The 27,385-nt window shown below is 39.6% G+C and overlaps 1 protein-coding gene across 4 annotated transcripts in view; it reads left to right on the top strand.

Annotated features, from left to right (window-relative positions):
• PTPRM (protein tyrosine phosphatase receptor type M) overlaps nucleotides 1-27,385 on the top strand; it is a 415,073-nt gene that overhangs the window by 141,645 nt on the left and 246,043 nt on the right. For all 4 annotated transcript variants that reach the window (XM_082235318.1, XM_082235320.1, XM_082235319.1 and 1 more), the window contains exons 3-5: nucleotides 7,616-7,884; nucleotides 17,025-17,103; nucleotides 19,166-19,281. In XM_082235318.1, the coding sequence (XP_082091444.1) occupies nucleotides 7,616-7,884; nucleotides 17,025-17,103; nucleotides 19,166-19,281 (464 nt within the window). The remainder of the gene's footprint in view (nucleotides 1-7,615; nucleotides 7,885-17,024; nucleotides 17,104-19,165; nucleotides 19,282-27,385) is intronic.

Here is a 27,385-nt window from a genome sequence, read left to right as displayed (position 1 = left end):
TGTTCTCCAAGTTGTACTACAGTAATTTAAATTCGCCGAACATGAAGGCAAAAGTCAGGATATTGTTTCAACTGCCACATTTTCTACATATATAATAATAATTTTCCAGCCAATATGGATCTGTTACAAAGCTACACTTTATAATGTGCCCTGCTCCCCTAGGACTTATTAATGGATCTAACAGATTTGCCTGTTGCAAAACTTTCCACTGCAAATGCTTGCATTTTTAATATTATCCACTGACGAAGCTGAACTTGAAACTGGGCCTACTAGGGTGTAGCAATTTGCATTTTTTACAGATGTGGTCAGAGGGCCAAAGTTTCTGACGTGAAGCAGGTGTTAATAATGAGTACAAAGGACGTATTTTCATTTATAATTATAGCAGCCTTTCTCAAGCTTGGTTCTCCCGATGTTGTTGGACTGCAACTTCCATCATCCCTGACCACTGGTCCTTGTGGTTAGGGAGGTTCGGAGTTGTAGTCCATCAACACATGGGGACCAAGGTTGAGAAAGGCTGGTCTATAGTGAAAACTTATTAACAAGTACCTTGAACTCCTGACTGAAATTCATTGAAACAGGGACAGATGCCTTTGGCAGTGTGCCACAGGGGAGGTCTAATGCTATCCATCAGCTTTTCATCAGCCATTACGTAGAGAAATTGACAGTTTAAACTACTATTTAATATTCAATTCCAGGGTGTTGTATATATTTAATGATGTATTGGACTACCAGTTGTCAACTATAATGACCGGCTGGATCCCGGTCAGGAACTAGGAGGCTGCTGAATAAGAGAATGTGAAGATGTTTTCAGAATTAGCTGGCTTTTTCTCGTTTTTTTTCTTCTGTTTTACCTTCTTGCAGTTTAATGTCTGTTCTACGAAATATTTTTAACTTACGCATTCTTCCACTCAATTCACATGTGACAGCATATATGCATGGCACCAGGAAATACAGTTAATGTACGTTACCTGCATATTATCATATTTTTATTTCCTGGGGTGGGAGAATTAGTCTGGAAATCTGTATGTTTTGTGCTTTAATTTAAAACACGCACACGAGGCAGTGAGGTTGGGGATTCACAGATGGACCAGCAGAGCCAGTGCCTCACTCCTGCTGGTGCATCCATGAAGCCCTGTCTTGCTCCTGCCTTGCCTCATCCCCATCCAGGTAAGCTGCAGTAATGTCAGTATCAAAGTTTGGCTCTACCACACCAATTTCCCCTGGCATTTTCATGTTTCTACCACACCATGTTTACATGTTTACATGACATACAAGCAGTGCATGTTCCAAGAATGTGTGTGTGTGTGTGTGTGTGTGTGTCACAGACAGAGAGAGAGAAATGTAAGTTTACAAAAACACACTGCAGTGCATTCATGCACTTTTCATTAAAAATCCTTTTGAATGAAATGGTATGACATGAGAAGCAGCTGAAATTTGCTTTGGCAGATGAGTTCTTCCTCTAAATCTCACACAGCTTAATGATATTCATTGTGTGTGTTTGTGTAGGTATGTATGTATTTAAAATATTTATGTCCTGTCTTGTAAAAGCAATCTTCCTAAGACTTTTTAAAAAGGCTGCTGGCACAGTATTCTTTCTGTCTACAGCGCAACTTTAAGACCAGTTTGTGTACTGTTGTGAGCAGTTAGTTTGTGGTGGCTGGTGTTCATTGGGACTATTAGGCCAGAAAGTAGTATAACCAACAGTAGATGGATCTGAAGCCAGAGCCAACGAGGAGATATTTAGAGATGTGACATTACTGGACATGCTGGTTTTGATTGTTGTTGTTGTTGTTGTTCTGGCAGCCCAATCCTGTATATTGTTACAGAAGTTGGGTGCCTCCCCCTCTTTCTGCCAAGCGGTGGCAAGAGTCCATGGAGTTCCAGACACTCACTCAGGGTCTGTTAGTCCTTTGGAGAACTTAGACATGGCAGAGACCGTAGCAGCTTTAAGAAATGTGGTCTATTCACCTATTTACACCTTCAGTCTGTATGGAGGGAGTCCAGATCTTATAACGTGGTCATTTCAAGAGGAGCTTGCCCCCACAGCAGTGCAGCCAGTCTTCAGCCAGCCTACTGAAGACAGATACCCATCTTTTCTTCTTTCTTCTTCTTCCCAACAACCCTTGATCTAGACTCTTCTCCTGTCACCTCACACCCAGTTACACTGGCAACCTACCAACCCCACACCACCCTGTCTCTGTTCACACCTCAGGGCAAGGGAGGAAGACAGTTCTTTTGTATTGCCAGTGGCCCTGTATTGTTTCCTAATGGCCCTAGCTTGGCCAGTTTGTTTTCTATCTGATAACTCAGGAAATTCCTCTACAGCTTGTATTTCTCTCACCACATCCCAAATAATCAAAATCCTACCATTTATTATTTCTAGGATTTAGGGTCCCCCCCCCCAATCTTTAACAGTATATTTAGTCAGATGTGAGTTCCAATAAGTTGAGTGGCATTTAGTTCCAAAGATGTATGCATATGATTTCAATATTTATTTTGTACAAGCTCTGTTTCGATTTTTGATTTTAAAGTCCCTACTTTTTTAAAGTTAATTTGTACCACATATCCAAGAACAAACAGTACCCTGTTTTCACTTCCATAAACTTGTGTAAACTTTATAAACTGTAAACACCACAAGTTACTGAGTACACATTTAGATAATGCAAATATTTGATCATCACAGTGAGTTGCTACTGATGCCCTCATTGGGGATTTCATGGCCTTTCCGAGAAAACAGCCATTTGTATAAACAGGGGTTATTTGGATGTAATTAAAGCCCTTGTTTAAACTGTTTCTTCAGAAAGCTCCTAAAGTTACAAGACAAATAATGAATATAGCACCTAAGTCAATAACCAATTTAAAAGTTGAGATTAGAATAGTAAGTTGCATAATTTATATTTTCAAAAAGATATGTTAACTAGTATTGTTACATACTGCTAAATGTCAAAGTTAATTTGATCAAGTTTAATATTTCATCTGTGCAAAAGGGGCCCAATTCACACTACTATCGGTTCACAGTGTCCACATGGAGACTGGTTCATAGATGAATCAACAGTGTGTGCAGCTTCTCAGCGCATGAATCCAGCACCAACCATGTGGATTTCACAATGTGAACTCTCAAAAATGGGTGCATCTGTATGATGCGGGTTTTGTGGAAATTTTTTCTTTGCACTTTGGGATGATTTGCACTAGGAAACTTTCAGTTTGGGTTTGAAAATTTTCTAGAGAGTGGTCTAATTTACCATTTTTATTTTACTTGTATTTATTAAACAAAGCTGAACACATCAAAAACTTACATCTCATTTTAAAATGTCCTCATCCCTTATCACATTTCTCCTGTCTATGTTGAAGGAAGACTAGTAAAACTAGGTTAGTTATGAATGTATGTTACAAGCATAAGGGAGTCTTTCATACTGCCATACGTTCAGATAGAAAATTTGACATGTGCAGTATTGTAATGTGATTTTCACTTATCTTAATTAGCTTCCAGAGCACCTGAAATTATGCAGAGGAGCACTTACAGAACACATATTATCTTAGCTTAGAAAACTACACTGAAGAAATAAAAAGATTATAACATTTGATAATGTGTAGTCCCTTGGGAACATTTTTAATAGAAATGGTGTAACTTCCCTCTGTTCAGTTCGGAAACAGTTTGGTATTTACAAGCTTTCTCACTGAGTGTTCTGAAAAAGCTAGATGGTTTCCCAAGAGTGCTGTCCAGACATGTAATCTTGGTGCATGTGCACAGATGGTGTTATGCACATGTGCATTATTGTGTCTCTCCGCCCCCCAAACCCCATTGTAGTTTGGTTACATCCTTCTGCACCCACTCCACAGCACAGCCGTGACAAAGACGTGGTTGGAAATTGTCTCCCCCAAACCATTAAAACTAACATGCTCCACAACTAGATGGATATTTTAATTGCAAGAAACAATCAGGATAATTGCCTAGACAGAGAAGGTACTAACCAGAGAAAATGATGCTTGGTTAGGTAGTCTGATCCACATATCCCAGCCATCAATGAGAATTCTCTCATTGGTGGAATTCAAGATGTAAGGGCTAAATAATGATTTTTTAAAAATGTCTTATTGACATCTGAACATGATAAAAAGACAGAAGATGGTATCCAATTGTGCCTGTCTACTAGTGGAACAGACTTATTGAGTAACATGATATTTCCTTTCTCTTTTCTCCCCTGCAATGCTCTGCCTGTACACTAAATCTGAGTTGAAGGGTTGGGGGACTCTCTGGAGCAGATTTTTTGGGGAGGGGGCTAGGGGGAAGGAGGGAAAGGGGAAATCTGCTCCCATAATGTTGGATAACTTCTAGAGTTCTTAGTTTTTTAAGCCAACCCTTCTCCTGTTGGCAGTCAGGGATACTATCTTCTGAGTTTCTGGGACATGAAATTACTTTGACCCTGTATTCTTGGTTTTCAAATCCCTTTAGTCTTTCTGCTCTGCAGCGTTTTTCTCGTTCAACATCTTCAACATCCAGCTTTACTTGTATTATTAGTTTCATCAGTTTCTTTCTCCTTCAAACTCTTTCTCAGTATAGTACTTGTTTGATAAAGCTTTCACCGAAGCTTTCTAATTTGCATTTACCTGTAGATTGCTGCTTGACAAGCACATCTGTTTCCACTACACACACCAGGACCTATTCCTAACTTATTTGTGTTTTTAGATCTTAAGGTGTCTGGGAAGGATCTATGTAGGCTTTCATTTCTCTCCACTGTAGCACACTAGTGGTTTATCATTTATCATAGCTGGGGTAGAACACATGCATTGCAAGCAGAAGGGACCAGGTCCCTCTCCAGCTTCTCCAGGTAGGGCTGAGAGAGACTCCACCCTGAAACCCTGGGAGCCACTGCCTGCCAGTGCAGACAGTTCTGAGCTAGATGGGCCAGTGGTCTGACTTGATGGTTTAAGGCAGCTTCCTAATCATAGCAACTTGCCAATAGATCTGCACAAATGATAATAGATAGAAAAGTCAAAATATTGTGTTGTACCATGTCTGTTACAGTAGACTAGATATGTAGTAAAAATGAGATAATGTAGGCATATCTAATGGTGTAGGGCTTTAGTGGGTTGATGTTGATCCAGTGGTCATTTTCCAAGTTGGTGATTTATTAGCTTGGTTTCTGAAGTAGAGCCATTTCAAGGCTGACTGCCTTGTGTATTGTGTATTGTGTATGTGTTGTATATTGGAACAAGCACACGGGGAAGTGTTTGTTCTCCAGCAGTTATGTTGCTTGTGCTCTGTTGTCTGCAGTGCATCTCGCATGTGGTTATTGCTGTTTAAGAATTATTTTTTATGTGCAGAGAAGCATTGATATTTTGATTTTGAAACCTTGTTAAAAAGACATTAGATATGGTTGTACTTTGGTCAAAGCGGATGATATCACCAAAATAATTTAGATTCATAAATTGTTAAAAGACAGATTTCCTTAAAATTCAGTAAGTTGTTTTCTCATGACTTAGACTCCTTGTCTATTTTCTAACTCAGCAGCTAAAACAATTCATCTAAATGACATACTGTAACTTAATTTAGTTCCCATTAAAGATTCACTTTTCTTATAAAACGCAAATCACATCACTTCTCTAAATGGAGCCCAAAGGATTTCTTCTGTTTACTCTGAAGTTCCTTAATACTTGCTTTTTCTCTTTAAACGAGAAAGTCTCAAAGGTCTTTTGCAAGCTGGATTTGACAGTTAATGTCTTGCCTTATTCCTCTGATTATTATCCATACATTCCAGGTCATACAATATTTACTCATTAAGTCAAGCTTTTGAAAGCTGATGGCTGCACATGTATTCACATTATGACCTTTTATTCAGCGCATAAAGAGTTACTTCACATGATTTTTTAAAAATAATTCTTACTATTGGAAAATAATAATATATTTTTTCAGTTTAAATCTTGGCAAGATGCTAGGGGTAGTTAGATTAGAACTGATGTAAACACATTCATTTATATGCTTGAAAGTAGACGTTTATGTGTTAAGTGTGGCCAAACTGGGATGTATTTTTTATATATATTTAGCAATTGCTAGATCTTTTTTAAAAAAATGTTTTTTTTTAAATCATTGAAAGCTGCAAGGTATTGTGGTCTATTGAGATAGTGCTACTACAAATCTTCACCACACTCTTCCTAGAGAAATACACTTCAGGAAGATGCCATTGGTTGCTTTAGGATGTAATGGTAGGCCATGATTTAGCAATACATGATCCAAGCTTCTTCCTGGGCTTGTGGGATCTCACCTTCCCTCCTGCATGGGTGAGAGGAGTGTGGAAACTTTTTCACTTTGCTTTCTCTTAAGCATGTCATTCTGTACAGGCCAAAGGTTGTGGTTTAACACTAACAGAATGAGTCTTGCTCATTGATTCTCATTGATATTTCCAATTGAACTTTGAATAATTTCACTCTTTCCTGATAAGCCTTTCCTCAATGTACTCATCCTTCACTGCTATTTTTAATCAAACTAACCCAAAACCTTATCTATTTTTTTTATCTCCCTCTTACAGCCACTGACCTAAATTTTGTCCCTCTTCCATTTTTGTACTACTTTCTTCAAATAATTTAAACTCCTTTGAAAAGATTTTCTGTATTGATAAAATACAGTGGTTTGAAGGTGGCTTGCTCTGCAACTAGACCTAGTTAATGCTAAGTCATGATCCTAGTTTAGATGAAACAAGAAGCTTGTAAAGGAAAACAAATGTCATCCTCCTGGCTGTGCAGAAGGAGGAGGCTGGAACTCAATGAAGTACCAGTTTCCATATGGGATTTTGATGTGATGTTGAAACTTATACAAGTTCTCTTCCAAGTCCGAGAACCCCAGAGGGCTCAAATGCTTTCCAGATTTAAATAAGATTCACATTCCATCTACCTAGTCCCAAGCCTTTCCTTATAGCACACCTATTTGTCAAAGGCAACCAGGATTGTGGAAGGCTCACAAGTCTTTCATAATCCCAGGCTACCTCTCACAGATCCATGTAAAATCCAAGCAGGGTGGATGGGAGGAAGACCACTCATGACATGAAACTCTGTGGAGCTACATTTAGTTGTGAAGAGACTTTACCATCAAAACTCAGGATTTGAGGATTGGGAGGGGAGGGGGGGTGTAGCTGTATTTCCTAGTGCAGCACTGTTGCTCCAGTAGATTTGATAGAGGAGATTTAAAATGACTGCAAAGACAAGAATAGAGGGGGCAAAGCCCACCCACTGCTGGGGCCCTAAAGGTGCTGTGTGATGGATGATTTCACCCACTTTTGCCCTTGTATTGAGCACACTAAATGCCAGTTGCAAAAGGCAGCTGTGCTTGACTTTGGCTTTCTTCTGGGCACACTAAGCTTTTGAAACCTCCACATGAATTTGGATCGGTACAGGAATGAACCTATCCATTTTTTAATTGTTAACTGCCTCTTTTCAAGCTAATCTGATCTAATTTGAACCTGGCGTATTTCTAGATTTTGAGACCATTGTAAAAAAGCTATTAAACAATTGCAAAACATTGTTAGTAATGTCTTCTTTTTAGTTGCACAAAAATGCATTTCTTGGAGGAAAGGAAATTGTTCAACAAGTGACTGGTTTTATTTTTATTTTTTGTTTCCTTCAGGATCTTTCATGTTGGTGAACACCACCGAGAAGTTTGGACAAAGAGCCCATCTTTTGCTACCACACCTGAAAGAAAATGACACTCATTGCATCGATTTCAATTTTTATGTTTCCAGCAAGAGTGGATCCAATCCTGGCATATTAAATGTTTATGTGAAAGTCAACAACGGTCAGCTTGGTAGCCCAGTGTGGAATATGTCCGGAGGTCCTACAGGAACCTGGAACAGGGTAGAATTGGCAATTAGCACCTTTTGGCCAAATTTCTATCAGGTACTGCTTGTTTGTTCTTTTCTTACATATATGAAACAGACTAAAATATTTCATGTGAATCACTGCTGAATAAGGCATTCTAACCTTATTTAACAGGTGTGCACTTGGTTCAATTTTGACATCAGTCAATGTGTTTGTCTGTTTGTTTGTTTGTTTGTTTGTCTGTTTGTCTGTTTGTTTGTTTGTTTGTTTGTTTGTTTCTTAGTTTGATAGGCATTCATGCACTGTCGTATGATCAAGTTCTTGGGATGGCTTACAGTAAGAATAAAAATAAATCACAAATGCATACAATAAAACAGACCAATGGTAAAACATGTAAAAGCAGCATCTTTTCGAGTTTTCCCTTTGAAAACAATCCCTGGCAGGCTAATTGATTATGTATTTATAGCAGCCTTGGAAACAAGTTATTTCAGGATGTAGACAAGAGCATTTACATTTTAAACTCTTGTATAATGAATCGTTAATACTTTCCAACAACCCAGGTAGGTAAAAGAAAGTGATGAAGAGACATTTCCTCATCTTTCCAAGAAGACAAGACTCACCAGGTGGGAATTCCATCCTGTCAAGCTTGGTGTGTGACAGGAGAACTTGGTGCCCCAGGAAGGTTGTCTTCATCTGAAATGTGTTGCTCATTCTACTTTTTCTATAGGATTATCATTATTGATAAGTATATATTTTAGTAGCATTTTGAGGCTGAGTGATGACAGCATTACATTTTTATGCATATAGTAAGATTCCCTTGTGAAACTTATGGTCCTTTGGGAGGAAGGGTAAGATTTAATAAACAAATGAAAATAATTTAAACAAAATGTGATATACAAATAAAAATAAATAAATATATGAGCTGTTGATTGGTATACTAAAATTATCCCATTATCATGAATTCTAAAGAAATAATTTTAGTGTCTGGGTGTTTGCTTCACCCTGGAACATATAGGCAAATAACTCCCACTAGTATTTATTTAATAGAAGTGATACTGTTCAGTATAAAGTCACACTTCTGAAGACATTCTGCTTCTATACTTAGAATATCTGCTAATTCTTAGTGTGCATGGCCTTTTGAGCATAATTATTGTTTGATTTCAGGATATTTGTTGTAGCTAATACAGTTCATATGGGACGCGGGTGGCGCTGTGGGTAAAACCTCAGTGCCTAGGACTTGCCAATCGCATGGTCGGCGGTTCGAATCCTCGCGGCAGGGTGAGCTCCCGTCTTTCGGTCCCAGCTCCTGCCAACCTAGCAGTTCAAAAGCACCCTAAAGTGCAAGTAGATAAATAGGTACCGCTTTATAGCAGGAAGGTAAACGGTGTTCCGTGTGCTGCGCTGGCTCGCCAGAGCAGCTTTGTCACGCTGGCCACGTGACCCGGAAGTGTCTGCGGACAGCGCTGGCTCCCGGCCTCTAGAGTGAGATGAGCGCACAACCCTAGAGTCTGTCAAGACTGGCCCGTACGGGCAGGGGTACCTTTACCTTTACCTTAACACAGTTCATTTAAATGTAAAATTTCAAATTCATCTAGCCTTTTGGATTTAATTCCATAACTGATGCTTGCTCTTTTTATTTATTTCTTAGCAGTAATACTTGTTCTAATTGCTCCATCCTGAAGAATGCTTATTAGTTAGAGCTCCATCACTAAACTAAACTAAGTTGTCCATAAGTAGCTGGTGTGTGTATAATGGTAGGGGGGCTATTTTAGACTCATCTGGGTCTGTAGCATGCACATTTTTAAGGCTTTTTATTGCTAGACTCACCTTGTCTATAATTATATCTTGTTCTATATAATTTCTATCCTCTCCATGGTTGTTTTTTTTTAAAGTATCTGGGAGGGTTGCTTCTGCAGAATAAGATACTTGTCACTTGCTGCCACCCTCACTGCAGAATAGTTGTTACCATGTCAAAGAATTATTTTATGGTGTAGAACAAGTTTGCAGTTAAAAAATAACCTTCCGGTAGGATGACTTATGCAGCTCCACAGGTTGTTAGTACCCCTACTGTGTTCAGTCTGCTCAATATCTTGTATTCTTAGGTCCATATACCCACGTGCAAGCAGTAAACTGCATGCCTTCTCTTCTTAAATCATTGCTTCCACGTTTACGTGGTGCAAAAACAGGCTGCTGAAAAGCAAACACATAAATAAACCCTCTCCTTTATAATCTGAAAATCCAAGCCCAAAATGAAATAAAAGGGGGCTTTTCATGTGCTTGCGCCTGTTTGTTTCAGATTGCTGTTTTACAGTGTTTAAATGCTAATGAATGGTGGTCACAAATCCATTTTGTATTTCAGAGCAGTTGAATGAAAAGGGGACTATAGCAGATCCGCTGTTACCTAGATTCATTTTAGTTTAGTAGATTCCATGTAGTGCAATCCCAAGCATGTGTACAGGACTTGCAAATAAGTCCCATTGAGCTTAGTGTGACTTACTCCCTAGGAAGTGTGCTTAGAATTGCACTCTGAGTCTCATTTAGTGCTAGACAGTTTTAACCTTTCCAAGCCTGACAGCTTTTTCTGTAAATGAGGTACTTTGGGACCTAGATCCTCCACAGGTTTTCATATCTAAGCTCATCTCTTCATTAGCTGCATAAATGTACCATGTATTCGCCTAGTTTCATATTAGCAAATGTTGTGCAAACCTTAGCCTATCTATATCTACCATGTTCCTTTACATGCTGTAGCAGGGCATTAAACACAACTAAAATGCCACAACTAACACACCAAACATTTATTTTTGTAACCTCTGGATTACGGTGCTTTCATTTTTTATGTTCCCTGGGCATAATGTATACTGCCTGGAATGGAGAAAAGGCTGAGAGGGAGCTATAACTGGTTCATGACTTCAGAATAACAGCAGCCCCTTATATATGTGTACACGGCCAACAGTAAACAGACCCTTTACTCAAGCCATATCAATGAGATTCAGTCACCGCTGCTAAAAATACTAACAGATTCTGAGAACGAAAATAGAGCACAGTATTGGTTCCAACTGGGAACTGATTTACTGTGAGGCAGTAGAAGCCCTTGTGAAATAAATGGGCTCAGGATCGTGGGCCTTGAAAAATAACCCCGTACAAACAACTTCATTACTGTATGAGCCCAATTTTCAATCTTGCTCACTTTAAATCATTTTCATGTAGGTGCTCTAGTTGACATTAACCTCATAAATTCTTCTTTATGAGCCTAAGTGTGAATTTGAAAGTGGCATGCATGCAAAAATGTAGTCACATGGAAGTGCTACATGGAGACAAGGGGACGCAAGAAAAACGATCCAGAGCAGCAGTGAACTTTTCTTTTGTTTGATGGGATTATTTCCTTTTTCTGTTCACATAATTGCATTAAATAACCACATTGGTATCAGTAAATTCTTTTCTCTTTTTAAAATAAGTTTTGTGAATTAGAGTTTATGATTAGGTATAATTCACCTTTGGACTGCAGGAATTGTAATTGCTTAGCAAAAACAAAGGCAGGAGTTTACTAAGTGAGGTCATGTATTGAAAGTAAATCTATTTATTCCCTTTGTTCTATGGAGCTGACAAGTTATCTCTGCCAGCACATTTTCAGCAGTAAGCATTTAGGGTGGCAAGCCAGCCCCCCTTCTTTGTTCTCATAGAGAAGGGGGAAGTGGCAGGAATGAAAAGCTAATTTTGCTCTTCACTGAAGCAGGGAGGATCAGGGACAGTGCAATGTTAAACTGCTTCCCTATTTCCTGTTTGGCAGGCATCTGAGGGATAGTCTGATGTAAAACATCTCTCAGGCAGACATCCAACACAGCTTTCCATGAGCAAATGAAATTTGTGTTTTTAACCAGTTGTTTTCTGACTGATAAGGCAGCAAAACAATTTCCAAGAAATCAAACAACTCTCGTGTTTGCTACAGCTTTATTTTATTTTGACTAATTCGCTTCATATGTTGCATTCAAGATGTTGTGTCAACTGTGATGAAATGCAAACTTGACAGCTTGGAGTTAACTTTTTTTTTTAACCTGGCAGCTAGACACGAAGAAAATGCTAGACAGTATTTTTTCACAAAACATCACACATTTATAGGATCTGTTACCTTTCTTTTCTCTCAAATAAAGTATCCATACACATGCACACGCGCGCACACACACACACACACACACACACACACACATCTTGTATATAAAGGACCTGATTTTAGTGTAGCACCATTAAAAATATGGAAGAAATGTTCAGTCACTCAATCCAGCAACGACCAATTGCCGTGCCTCCATCGCCACAAACTGGAAGTGGCCAGAAGAGGGGTTAGGGTGTACCTTTGAGCGTGGGGGAACACCCCCCAAACGCAAAATGTTTGTTGCCTGCATATCCATTTATATCAGAGCCTGTGTAGTATGGAGCGTAAACCCTTAGACTTAGCAGATATAGATTCAAACTTCTGCCAACCAGGCTAAAGATATGATATGTCCTCTAGCATGCATAACTATTTCTTTTGGCCCACTGCTGCTTCTGGTGAAAAGGGTTTCATCGATCTTTGGACTACAAAAACCTGCTGACTGTGAGAAGTGTGTACACAACAGAGACCTTTACTCATCTATTACAATGACTTCAGCTGTCTGAAAAAGATACTGTTTCTTGCTATGTGCCCACATGAAGTTATGTTTCCATCACTATTAAGCATGTTCCTTTCTCTTTTCTAAGCGGAGTGTTGCAAACCATGTATAGGATCAGTTATACTTAAATCATTCTTGGCCCTTTTATTAATAATGGTCTGGATTCAAGTAACCTATTCCACCAGCAGAAGCCAGTACATGGACTCCCTTTATTGCAGCAGTCTTCCCCTGGGAGACCTTCCAGAACAGTGTGCGGAGGGAGGAGAAATACGCTGAATTTCACAAAATGGAAAATTATTCGAGAGGGGTTTTGTTCTTAATTTTATTATGTATTTTGTGTTTTTATCTTGTGAATCTTGTGAGTGAAGAGCAGTATACAAATTTAACAAATAATAATAAATACTAATAATAATCTGCAGAACATGACAGTTTCTGCAGTTATATTTAAGGGCTGTTGTTTTTTAAATGACACAAAATTGGTTCATGTAGCTTATGTAAGACAGAAACAGGATTAAAGATGATCTTAACAGAGGTGAATGTAAAGTTCTGCATTTGGGTAGGAAATATAAGATGCATAAATGTAGTAGCAGGTGAAACCTGACTTGACGGCAGTTCATACGCTTAGCAGATCACAAGCTGAAAAATGAGTCAGCTGTACAATGTGGTGGTTCTCACGTTGGGACGTTCCTTTATCTATCTTTGTCACTAGAGGGCCAAGTGACGTCTTTGGCTGGGAGGGTCTTCTACTAGCTTCAGCTGGTATGCCAGAAGTGATCATTCCTTGCCAGCCTCTCTTATCACACCATTGTGGCAGGCCCACACCACTGGCCCATGGCCTGCCACTGGTCTAATTAATACCAGAGATCCTTAAACTCCTGCCTATCATTGTTTCGCCTAGCTGGTGAAGTACAAGCCAGTAAACCTATGTTGTGTAAAGGTCTGTCCCTTCCGCTGCCTTCCTGGTCCAGCTTCTAATTCTCCTGATTTCAGATCTCTGCCCAGATTCTCATTCCCTTTACAGAGTTTGGCCGGTAGGTCTGCATCTCTGCCGCCCAACTTTACTAGCCCTGCCCATGCCAGCAGCTGCACATCTCTTTGCACATGCTTCTTCCAGGCTCTGAAGACTTCCAATCCACCACACCTGCTGCCTCTCCTTTCTTTTGCTCTCTGCCTGTTGGTGAGCCTTAGGACCCACTTCTGCTACCCTGAACGTGGTTCTTTTATCCTTATGTGGGTCACCTTACTTAATGTTGCCCCTTTAACACGGACTTTTGCAAACGTTTCATGTTGGTGACACACTTTTTAGACATTCATCATTTCGCAACACAGTAATTCAGTTTTACAAGCAAACCAGAGGTTAAACTAACCCCTTTCCAACCCCGGGAGGAGTGCGGGGAGCGTTCGCATGACACCACTTACACACTGCAGCTGACACACTAATACGTCGCAACACATGGTTTGGAAAGCTCTGCTTTAACACTTGGCTTCCCAGCAGTCTCTCTTCCTTCCTGGGCTAATCAACGGTTTCTGTGCTGCTGCTGTTGCTGCTGCTCCGTCTCCACACATGATAAAAACAACTTTCATGAGCTATGTTATTTCCTGCAGAAATGAACTACTGTCCTCAATCTGGATATTTAGTACAATAGTAAAGTAGTACAATATACAATGGTACAGTATTTTTATCTTACAGTTATTCCAGAGTTAAATGAAATAATAGATGTGAAGGCATTTATAGTCTTTATTTACTTTGTTTGAAACTTGAGTGTTTTCTTTTCTTTCTTTTTTAAAAAAAGGAAACTTGTTTGTTATTAATAGCTTATATACTTCAGCAGCAATAATAGGATACCCAAATGCATGCATGCATAATAAAATTTCCCTCTCTTTCCAGATACACTGACCACCCAAATATAAAACCCCATAGTGAGTCCGTAATCAAAAGCAATAATTGTGTTTCAGTTTCAGAGAAGAAAGCAGATTTAACTTATCAGACTTCAACATGCATCGTCTATGCTTATGAAAGCTTTCATATTTATGTCGCTGAAACATACTTTTCTGCCTAACCAACTTTGGATTATTTAAAGCTAGGCCTGCCAAAATTTGGAATGGTTTACTTTGATCCTTAGTTCTTAATTCAGCTGACAAGAATAGTCCATTTATTTTTGTGGCCTATTTATAAGCATTGAAAGAACTAGGAGCAATGGATATCGAGGAAGATTGGCTGGGACAAAACAGCTTAATACCTCCATCTTGCCCTAAATGCAAGATTGCTATTAAGTTCCTCTTTTTTAAAAATAAAATAAAAATGTTACCTGTTTAAACAGCAACAAATTATTTATTTATTTACTGCTTAATTCCAAAATGGGCTTCTCTAAGTAGATTACAAAGTTTCTAAAAAGTTGCATAAACATTAACATATAAGCATCCAGATTGTTTTTAAAAATGCAATAAAACAAACCCATAAAACAATGCAGCAGTTTTACCATAGTTGGGAAAATCAATAAAATACAAATGAATCTTTCTCATAGAAGATATAATTTGATTAAAATGTCTAACTTTTAATGTTTCTTTTTGGTTGTGCCTTTTTTTTGTTGTGTATGATGAAGAAAATATAATAAAAAGTATCCTATGAAAAAACAAATCATGAGGAAATGTTCTGTGACATAGAACAGGGCCTTGGGTCGGGGAAGTCCCTTGCTACTATTCTGGATAAGAAGAATCTCAACAATTAAAACTAGGAATATTTTACTTCCACTGCTTTTGATAGGTCTACTCCAAGTAGGACTTAGCTACAACCTAGTACCGTGTTTACTTTACCCTTAGACCAGAGCTTTCCAAACTGTGTGTTGCGACACGTTATTGTGTCGGCTGCAGTGTGTAGATCTGTCATGTGAACGCTCCCCGCAGTCCTCCCGGTGCTGGAAAGGGGTTAGTTTAACCTCCGGTTTGCTAGTAAAACTGAATTACTGTGTTGCGAAATGATGCATGTCTAAAAAATGTGTCACCAACATGAAAAGTTTGGAAAGCTCTGCCTTTGACCCTAAAACTTGCCTCTAGGTTAGCTTACATGTTAGATACAGATGTGGAAATACTAGTCAGTTTACTAACAGCTTCAATGTACCATCTGGAATGATTACCATTATCCATCCAGTGGCGGACATTCATTTTTGGGACCCTAAAGCTTGAACTGTTATGCGGGCCCCTTCACAACCAGCAACATGGTCTGGGTAACCACTGTTATATTCATCAATGGGGTTGTTCCATGACGTATCACCAAACCTTTACAACACCTGTGCTACTGACTCTCAAACTTTGGAATTGTAGAAATATATACAACAACAACAAAATCACTTTGAGTTGTATGATTCATATTGGGTCTACTACACCCCAGAAATTTTAAGCAATGTGGACTAAAGTTGCTTCTGGGGCCCCTCCAGGATTAGGGGCCCTGAACGTGAGCTTCATTAGTTTCATAAGATCTGCCTCTGTATCCATCATGTTTTGGAATGAAAGCAGAAAACAAATGAAGGACATTTTCTCTCGATATCCAGAACATGGGAAGCCCCCTTCTGAATATATTTTTTTTAAATTTGGAATGTTTAATTGGCTGTATTGTTTGTATTATGATTTGGTATGATTGGAATCAATTTGTCATTAATTGGAAGGTTTTTAATTGAAAAAGAATAAAATTTACTTTTTTTAAAAAGAGAAAGCTATAATGACAATATGCAGCTATATAGTACATTTGCATTATTGTAATTTTTTGGGAAACTTTGTTGTTCATTATGTTGCACAAGCTATCATGCAATTGGTTTTGTACTGAACTTTTACTTAACAAAAGTAATATAAACTTTTCTCCCTAGCCTGTAAAAATATGGGTTTGCAATTTGTGGTTTATCTGCAGAGACCATAATCACAAACCTGGGTTTGGACATCATGCTAGGTCAAACCACGCAGCAGCATGCAAAAAAGACTGGGGGAGAGGAGCAAAACTGCTGCAAGCTCTTTTCTGAGACCTCACATGCTCATGCAACCCTCCTAAGCCATAGTTTGGCTTTGCATGAGAGGCAAGCCAGGCCACTGTATTATCTAGGAAGAAATAATTAAATCATACAACTGTAAGCCCTCCAGATCTGGCTGGGTCCAAATATGAATGCAGAAAATAAAAAAATGCTAGAAAAACATTGAATTTTTCTGGCATTTAGTGCATTATATTTAACCCTGAAGCATTGCCTATGCATAACTTTTAAAAAGCACCGTTCTTATTTTGGTTGAGTTGGTACATTTGCTATTTGCATTTTATTGACCTATTTTCTTAAAGCTGAAATAGTGAGCTCTTGTACTGAATTGTATATTGATAGAGTTAATGTATGAGTAAATCAGCTGCAAATAGCCATTGAGTTAGTCGTAAATGGTTCACTTGATTCACCATTGAATCCGGTATTTTAAGCCTTTTGCAAATTCTTAGCACTGGTTTTTAAAAATAAAATAGTTGTGTTGCTTTAATAGAAAATATTCATGTTCCTGCAAAGTTACTTCCACTGACAAAACTGATAACACAACCTTTTCATATTACAGGTATTTTTTGAAGTCGTAACTTCAGGGCACCAAGGATATCTAGCCATTGATGATGTGAAGGTTTTAGGGCATCCATGCAGTAAGTGACTGAGCATTATAATTTGAAATTATTATGAGATACCGTTGAAAGGTATGCATCACTTCTGTTCCCAAAGTGTGCTCCTTGATAAAGGTCCTTTCCATCTCTGGGGAAGCTCAGAAATCTTGAGACTGAAGCCCTGATCGGCCATTGGAAGAAGCCATTATTTGCTGTGTGTGACAGTTGCCCCACACTCTCTAAAGCAGGAATCCCCAAACTCAGCCCTCCAGCTGTTTTGGGACTACAACTCCCATCATCCCTAGCTAACAGGACCAGTGGTCAGGGATGATGGGAATTGTAGTCCCAAAACAGCTGGAGGGCCGAGTTGGGGGATGCCTGCTTTAGAGACTCGAAGCAGTTATTGAGTATAAAAAAAGAAAAATTAAATACAGCCCTCAGAACGTTTCATAAAATTTGGAGGAGTGTAGATTTCATAGTGGGACCACATTCTGATCACCAGCTCAGTTTGGCAGCTGTAAATCAGGAGGAGGAGGAGGAGAGGAGGAGGAGGAAGAGGAGGAGGAGGAGTTTGGATTTGATATCCCACTTTATCACTACCTGAAGGAGTCTCAAAGCGGCTAACATTCTCCTTTCCCTTCCTCCCCCACAACAAATATTCTGTGAGGTGAGTGGGGCTGAGAGACTTCAAAGAAGTGTGACTAGCCCAAGGTCACCCAGCAGCTGCATGTGGAGGAGCGGAGACGCAAACCCGGTTCACCAGATTACGAGTCTACCGCTCTTAACCACTACACCAGGAGAGCTCATTCTTGAATGTGGATCCCCAAATTCTTCAATGGTCTGTAGCTGGAGCAGCACCCTGTCCTTGCTACACAGGAAGCATGCAATGTATAGCCTTGCGTGTCAGTTGCAAACCCATTGTAAAACATTTGTATGAAATTACCGGTATTAGCTACCTGATACAGTTTTCCTAATTAAAATTAAAACAGGTCTTTTTTCTTTTGTCACAGCATGGTTGATGCTAATCTTTAGCATATCCTTTTCTTTGGTGCCTTTACTCTTGTTGCCATTGTTTCAAGATTTGTAGCATTTTAATATGCTACTGAATGACATTTTGTGGAACGACTGGATTGTATCAAACTCTGCCGTTCCACTTGTGCAACAGACTTCTGCTGGTACAATGGAAGTTCTGCTTCTCCCCCATTTCACATCCTCAACATTTGCTCCAGAGGGTTGTGAGATGTGGAAGTGGGGTGGCAAGGTGGAAGGTGGAAGGAGGAAGGGGAAGTTGCATTGCATAAGTGGAACCACACTTACGCCAGTGTTAGGTGCAGCCCACTGCCATTTAATTACATGCAAAGCAAAAATACAAGTAAAAGTAAATGGAAAAGTTAGTTACTGATAGATTATCACACGTGATTGTGACCATGCACATAGGTGTTAGGCAAACGGTTGATGTCCACAGTCTAATGTAGAGCTAAATGAATTTAAGCCAATGTACACCTTAGTCTTTGGTAGATTGTGCCATGTATAACAGAAGCTAGAGCTATGAGGAAGTCCAGAACAAGTTTGGACCTGGTGTGCCTTTATGCAACCTTAATTTCTGATGACTTGCTTTACATCAGCTTCTTGCATATAGGATTGCTCCCTAAAACAGTATATCATGCAATTGCTCTAAAACACATTTCCTATATACCTATAAAACACCTGGCTTAAAAATAGTTTTCTTGACAACTTTGTACAGTTCTTGTCTAGTAGCTAGTATAAATATCTGCTGAGGTTTTGTTCAAAATATCAATTAAATTTCAGTCTAACCTTTATAAACATCGAAACGTTTTATCAAAGGCTTAGTAACCTAATATAATTTCCTCAGTAGGAACAATAAGCTAGCACCTTTATATTTTGTCATATCCTGGATTCTTGTAAGAAAGTAATATTAGAAATGTAAAACAGCCTTATTATATTAGGCACAATTAGAGTCAGATATTTTAGTACACATTTTGGGACGCTTAAGGAAATATTTAAAATGGCTGTCAAACAGATGAATTAATTAGAAAAATACAATGCTAATAGCATGTTTCCCTCCTCTCTTTATTCTCAACAGCCAGCACACCCCATTTCCTGCGTGTCCAGAGTGTAGAAGTCAATGCTGGCCAGTTTGCTACTTTCCAATGCACTGCCAATGGCAAGACCATTCCAGGAAATAGGCTTTGGCTACAGGTGAGCATTTCCCTCTTTTGTTTTCTGCAGTACAATGGCATGTGTAACATACATCATATTTAAGATACGTTCAAAACAACATGTTTAAAATACACTGATGCTGGCATCGAAAGAAAGATCATATACACTTGGGAGAAAGCTTCATGGGTAGTGAGAACGGCTGCAGTGTTAAGAAGTGAAACCTAAGCTCCAAATGTGGTTCTCTTGCTCATGTGCATGCCTATGAATAAAAAGAACAGAAAAAACTATTATTGTTAATAACGAACCTTGAATGTTCACTTGCAGCATTGCTAATTGATCTTTTCAACATGTTATGTTTGGGGCTGCCTTTGAAAAGTGTTTGGAAGTTTTAGCTGGTCTGGAATGCTGACTGGGGCCGGTCACAGGGAACATGTTCCTCCATTGATCCAGCAACTGCACTGGTTACCAGTCCCTTTCCAGGCACAATTCAAGGTGCGGACAGTGACCTATAAAGCCCTATATGGCTTGAGCCCAGGCTGCTTGCAACGTAATACCTTCCTATATGAACATGCCCAGGTACAATGATCCTCAGGTGAGCACCTTCCCTCTGCCCCATCAATATCAGAAACACAGTTGAGGGTGTCCACAGAGAGAGCCTTTTCTGCGGCAAGCAGGCCTTTGGAAACAAAGGTACAGGCAATGCAGAGCACGGGATGCTATAAATGAAAACGGTAATTTAATTGCTAGTTCTAAATGTGTTTTGGTGTATTTCAACTATTATTTTTAACCATATCGTTTTTATTACTTTGGGGCTTACTGTGTGAGTAAGAGATGTGAGCAGCTAACACTCCCACCCAATGCCCTTACCAGGTTGCAGACACATTGCTCATCTGGAGGTTGGAGAATACTGATGGTGTTGAGCTTAGATGGCTGTCGTTTGTCTCATTTGTCGCAGTGCAAATGCATGGTGGGCTTGGATGGTGCAGCCCCATTGTATTGTGGTGTGTGTGTGTGTGTGTGTGTGTTTGTGACTGAGGAACAAAAAGTGGAAGTACAAAGCTAGAAGGAAGTTGTAAAGAGAATATCACATTGTAATGTATACTCTTGTCCATTGGTATTAATACTATATTGTACTCCCCTTCCCGAAATTACTGGAGAAGTCAATATCTCAGTGAAATGCTTAAAAAGCAATGTGGAAATTCACTGTTAGTGGAGGAAAGTTCTCATAGCAAATTACTTTCCTCACTTTGTTGTGAAACATATGTTGTTTTTGGAGTTTGGACAAATTTGTCCCTTCCTCTTTTCACTTGCATTTGGAAAAATGCACCTGATCCTTAAGGATGTAGTGCAGTTCATCCACAATAAAGCATAGCAATGGTGCTACGTATTTATTCCCTGACCCTCTAAAGAATAGATGGGGAACCTGTGGTATCTGTGCCTGTACAAATCCCATCATCCCTGACCATCAGCCATGGAAACCAACAACATGTGGAGGACCACAGGTTTGCCATCTCTCCTACTCCTTTTTCAGATTTTAAAGTAATTTCCCATGATAGAGGTCTGCCATAATGGATAACAATCTGACTTTGCCTCCATCCAGAAACATAACATTAACTCATACGGAAATGCCTAAAGAGGAGACCAGCTTATTTAATTTTAGAAATTCATAGTGCTTAGATCACCCAGTGGTTGGGAAAGGAAGGGGGGGGGCAAACCAAGAATAGCTACATGGTAAGTCATCCTAGGTAATGACTTTAATCTGCTCCTGTACCTTTTCAGATGAACAATGAATCATGAGATTTGATTATAGCACATCAGGTAATGTGAAGACAAATTGTCACTAACTGCATCCATTTAACCTTAGGTTAAAGTCAAATGAAGGAAATCATGAGCATAATGCAGCTGAATGCAATATCTGTTCTTTTTCTCTTATTGTCACCATCGTTTAAGTTTAAAAGGTCATTGGCTAGATAGTATGCACCAGGAATGAAACATTCTAATTAGCAGAAGCTTCAGTGTAGGTATAATACAAAAATAAATTCAGTGATACCCCAGAAGTGATGTTTACAAATAACAGATGCTGCCCATCTGTTTTTGTTTATTGCATTTGTGGGCAGCATAGGTTGTATCCATTTCAGTATTAAGTTTAAATTGGAAAACTAAACAGATATGATTCTAATGCAGGCTGCCTTAGAATTTATATATCCTGTAATATAGTTCACACACATTAATGAGAGAGAGAGCATTTAGCAAATCACCCAAGTACAATCACCATCTTTTTTAAAATGTAAGAACTGCCACTACAGTGGCATCTAACAAAACCATCACATTATGCAAGGATTTCTGCCTGCTCTCTGTGCAAACTATTCCAAAATGTTGGGAGAAAACCCAGAAATGATTTGTGCAGGAAGAGAAAGTCCCGTTGTTCAGGCAGAAGACTTTGCACTAGTAGGAGTTTTTCACTGGATACAACCTGCTGGGCTTTACTGGATGTTTCATGGGGAACCTTATAATAGAGTGCTGAAACAATTCAGTTGTACTGCCCCCAAGAATGTAGACCCATAACACTTTCCATCTCATATTTATTTTTCTGCTGGTTTTCAATCCCCATACACTGTGTTTGCCGATTTCCAGTGCTTCATATATGCTAGAGTTCAGTTAGGATAGTATTATGGATCATGTGAAATGATACTAAAGAAGATTGCCTCAGAGAATGTGTCAAATTATTTATGCTGTATGACCATAGACTGCTCAGTCCCAAGATTGAGGAGCATAACTGGGCAAAAGCTTCAACTTCAGCATTTTTTCTTTCTCCCTTGGTTTCTTATTTATTTATTTAGAATTTAGAAAATGGTCAGTCCGGTTTTATAGTAATCCCTCGTGTTATCTCAGGATTTGGTTCCAAGCGTTACGTGTTTATGCAAAAATTGTGTATAGTCAAACGCTTTGAGCTGTCCCATAGGTGGTGAGTGAGGGGGAGACAGAGAGCATCCCCAGCACTCCCAGAGTTGGTGTGTGTTGAGGAGCCTTGTCCATAAAGTCAGGCCAGGAGTTTAAAAGCTCTTTTTGCCTTTTGTCCACTTAAGTGGTGCAGAGAGAATTTTTAAGCTCTGGACCTTGCTTCCTAGACAAGGCCAGCTTACCATACCACCTCTGGAAAGCAAGGGATGTTTGTGTGAGATCTCATGAGAGCACCCTAAAGCCTCCCAGAACCGCCGCGATGAGCAGAGTATTGCCCAGCAAGGAAGGTGGAGAGTTTCAAAGCTCTTTTCAAACTGGTTAACCCCAAGTGTACCCAGCACAAAATGAGTTTCTAAGCTCTCTGCCTTGCTTACAACTTGACCCTCACAATTTAAGCCAGCCCACCTTCAACTGCCTATGGTTGAAATCATGAAAGTCAAATGCATGTAAGATGAGGGAAATTCAAAAACAAACAAATCTGACTTTGCTCCTTTTTCAGTGGGCAATCCTATTGGCTGTGAGGCCTGGAAGACCTGCTCCCTGCCTCGCAGGCCTTTTCCTACCTGGCCTGGGAGGGTGGGGCCATTACTGACTCCAGCTACAAAAGCCGAGACTGCTGTATACAGAATTTTGGACTGGGGTATTGTTCAGAGGTTTTTGTTGGGAAGGGATTGCTGTTACTCTTGTTGCTGTTATTTTTTTTTTGTGTGTGTGATTTTTAAAATATGTTGTAAGTCACCTTGAGCATGGTTTGAACTTTGAAAGCCCAGCATACAAATAAAATGGATGATTGATTGAAGTCAGGAATAGGCAAACTTGGCCCTCCAGATGTTTTGGGACTACAGCTCCCATCATCCCTAGCTAACAGGACCAGTGTCAGGGATGATGGGAATTGTAGTCTCAAAACATCTGGAGGGCCGAGTTTGCCTATGCCTGATTGAAGTGATTGAAGATCCCCTGGGCATCTTAAGATACAGCAGATCTCGGTCTGAACTGGGAGATTCCCAGCTCACCCAGACTCTGTCAATGTTTAGTCCCCAACTCTGGCTCAGCCAACATGTTCATCATGGCTCAACTGAGGCTCACTTAGCTGAGCAGAAACTGACGGAGCCAAGTCCAGCATAAGTACTTCAAAATGGAGCATTCCAGGAGTGGAAACAGAGAGGGGGGAGACTTTGACTGGATACGTAGTCAATTCAGCTCAGTCATGTGACCTGGCAACCAAATAGTGTTGATACACTATTTAAAAGTCTTGTTTTCCCTATGCCAGGCTTAGGCAGAGTATGATCAGCAATTGCTGAATGGGTTTTGGATCGGGAGTAACTTCATGCTGGTTTACTTACACAGCCTTCCTTTACCACTAGCATTTTGTGTATAGGATTGCTTTCTTAGCCAAGCAATCCTTGTACAAGGAGGACTTTTTGTTCATTAGATCTGATAATGAAGGGAACAATTAATTTGTACTGTGTGCACTTTTACTTCATGGATTTACATACTAAAGAGTTCAACACTCCAATATTGCTAGGTAGGTGAGTTGTTGTTGTTGTTTTTTTATTATTATTATTATTATTATTATTATTACAATACTATTTAAAGTTAGTGTTGCCACTTTTACTATGTCTGCTGATAAAAGTTACTGAACCATCTTTCCATGGCTGGTCAGCCTGTCTGAGCTTTTCTTTCTTGCTACTACTTTGAAACTCTCTAGTGGCCTGGTGGCTTTACTATTTATTTCATATTGCAGCCTCCACTTGCTTTAATACACTGCTGTTTATTTAGTGTACGTGACCATGAGAAGTGAAAAGGCTCCACTTAGTAAAGAAATGAAGAGCAAAATCAGTTATAAAAGAATGTGACGATTAGTGAACACCATTAATCTGGCATCATATTCATGCTTAAAAATTTACACAGAAAAAAGAAGGCTGTCAAAAACACAAACGTGTTTTGTTACTGCAGAGGTTGCATAACATAAAGCAAGATTAATGATTAAAAGAACTGCATGGACTACATATCTGAAGGAAGTGAATAAGAAATAAGTGTTTTAATAGTTTTGCATTTTCATGCATTTCACATTCATAATAAAAACTCTATGGCAATTTTCCCAAGTATTTAAAGGGTTTATATCATTATAGCACATTTTACTTCTGTGTTTTAATCTTGCACTGAAGTAATTCATTTATCTTGCATTATATTAACATGTAAATGAGATATCCAGACCAATAGCAAACTTCGTCTACCATGTGGACAACTGTGAATGTTATTTGGAGAATTGGACTTCCTAGCTTTAAGTTTCTATCAATGTGTAAATCCTGAATGTAGGTTTTCCAACACTCCCAATATGTTGGAGCCCAAAGTGAGCAGAGGCTGTTTTACTGAGAATGTATAAAATATTACAAGCAGAAGATTAGCTGGAAAGCAGTTCCAAAACCTAATACAGCCCAGTTATCAGAAGAAACTTCACACCTCAGCCTGATTAAGCCAACCCTCAGAGAAATTGAAATACAAGCAACCAAATTTCACACAAATATCCTTAAAACTTGGAAAAGCACCCTATCAATTATTTAACTGATTGATAAAATGAAAGTCTGCACTACCCCCTTTTAGAAGTTAATGGCTTAACAATAATATGATATTCAACTGCAGCCTTATACTCAGTTTCCTGGGATCAAGCTCCAACTGAACTTAATGGGGCTTACTTTTGAGTAGTTATGTACAGTATAGAACTGTGCTGTAAGTTAGTGAAGCTACACTTTAGATAGACCCCCCAAAGAACTACATATCAGTCAGTGAGTGATATCCCATGTTTCCTTTCTGCTGATGGAAGGCATCCATCAACAGAGCAGGAGAGAGAGGCAATTTTGGGAAATTCACTCCCCTTTCACTCCCACAAAATCTCCCTAGAGCATAACCTAATCCTACAGAGCAGATTTTGGGGGGATGCAGAGGGAGAGGGAATTGCTGAAAATTGTGCCACCTTCCTTATTTCTTATCCATATTTCTCTTATTTAGCCTCCTTTGAAACTAGCTACTTGTCCTTTAATGCATCAATCATTTCCCATCCTCTCTTTATCTCCTTTTCAGTAATTTTTACCATGTTGGTAATTTCATGCAGACTTATTCAAACCTCATTCATGGTTTTGACTTTGGAACAGATGGCCAAGCATGCAAAAGGAAGGGAGATAGTAGTAATGGGGGACTTCAATTACCCGGATATTTGTTGGACGTCAAACTCAACCAAGAGCATAAGGTCAAACAGATTCCTCACTGGCCTTGCAGACAACTTCATTGTCCAGAAAGTGGGAGAAGCAACAAGAGGAACAGCCATTTTAGATCTGGTCCTAACCAATGTTGATGACCTGGTTAGTGGGGTAGATGTGGAAGGATCATTAGGTGCGAGTGATCATGCTCTTCTGAAGTTTACTATACAGCGGAAAGGAGCAGCCAAGCATACTAGGACTCAATTTCTTGACTTTAAGAAAGCCGACTTCATAAAACTTAGGGAAGTGCTGGGTGAGATCCCATGGACAGCAATACTTAAAGGAAAGGGAGTTCATGATGGCTGGGAGTTTGTTAAGAGGGAGATAGTAAAAGCACAACGACAGGCAATACCAATGAGACGGAAACATGGAAGGTGCCTAAAGAAGCCAGGGTGGCTATCTAAAGAACTTTTAACTGAATTAAGATTAAAAAAGGATGTGTACAAAAAATGGAAAAGGGGGGAAACCACCAAAGAGGAATTCAAACAAATAGCCAGCACGTGTAGACACAAAGTCAGAAAAGCTAAAGCACAGAATGAACTCAGGCTTGCTAGAGAGGTTAAAAGCAACAAAAAAGGCTTTTATGGGTATGTTCGTAGCAAAAGGAAGAACAAAGAAACTGTGGGGTCACTCAGAGGAGAAGATGGTGAAATGCAAACAGGGGACACAGAAAGGGCTGAACTACTCAATGCCTTCTTTGCCTCAGTCTTCTCCGATAAAGAAAACAATGCCCGACCTGAAGAATTTGGAGCAAATGATTCAGCAAAGGAAACACAGCCCAGAATAACTAAGGAGATAGTACAAGAATATTTGGCTAGTTTAGATGTATTCAAGTCTCCAGGGCCAGATGAACTGCATCCAAGAGTATTAAAAGAACTGGCAGATGTGATCTCAGAACCACTGGCAGTCATCTTTGAGAATTCCTGGAGAACAGGCAAAGTCCCGGCAGACTGGAGGAGGGCAAATGTTGTCCCTATTTTCAAAAAGGGGAAAAGAGAGGACCCAAATAATTACCGCCCAGTCAGTCTGACATCAATACCAGGGAAGATTCTGGAGCAGATCATTAAGCAAACAGTCTGTGAGCACCTAGAAAGGAATGCTGTGATCACCAATAGTCAGCATGGATTTCTGAAAAATAAGTCATGTCAGACTAACCTGATCTCGTTTTTTGACAGAATTACAAGCCTGGTAGATGAAGGGAACGCAGTGGATGTAGCCTACCTTGATTTCAGCAAGGCATTTGACAAGGTGCCCCATGATATTCTTGTAAAGAAGCTGGTAAAATGCGGTCTTGACTATGCTACCACTCAGTGGATTTGTAACTGGCTGACTGACCGAACCCAAAGGGTGCTCAGCAATGGTTCCTCTTCATCCTGGAGAAGAGTGACTAGTGGGGTGCCACAGGGTTCTGTCTTGGGCCCGGTCTTATTCAACATCTTTATCAACGACTTGGATGATGGACTCAAGGGCATCCTGATCAAATTTGCAGATGACACCAAACTGGGAGGGGTGGCTAACACCCCAGAGGACAGGATCACACTTCAAAACGACCTTGACAGATTAGAGAACTGGGCAAAAACAAACAAGATGAATTTTAACAGGGAGAAATGTAAAGTATTGCACTTGGGCAAAAAAAATGAGAGGCACAAATACAAGATGGGTGACACCTGGCTTGAGAGCAGTACATGTGAAAAGGATCTAGGAGTCTTGGTTGACCACAAACTTGACATGAGCCAACAGTGTGACGCGGCAGCTAAAAAAGCCAATGCAATTCTGGGCTGCATCAATAGGAGTATAGCATCTAGATCAAGGGAAGTAATAGTGCCACTGTATTCTGCTCTGGTCAGACCACACCTGGAGTACTGTGTCCAGTTCTGGGCACCACAATTCAAGAGGGACACTGACAAACTGGAGCGTGTCCAGAG

This window comes from Podarcis vaucheri (genome assembly GCF_965113315.1).
Source record: "Podarcis vaucheri genome assembly, chromosome: 8".
In the NCBI taxonomy this organism is placed as follows: domain Eukaryota; kingdom Metazoa; phylum Chordata; class Lepidosauria; order Squamata; family Lacertidae; genus Podarcis; species Podarcis vaucheri.
This window is presented reverse-complemented; position numbering and strand designations above follow the sequence as displayed.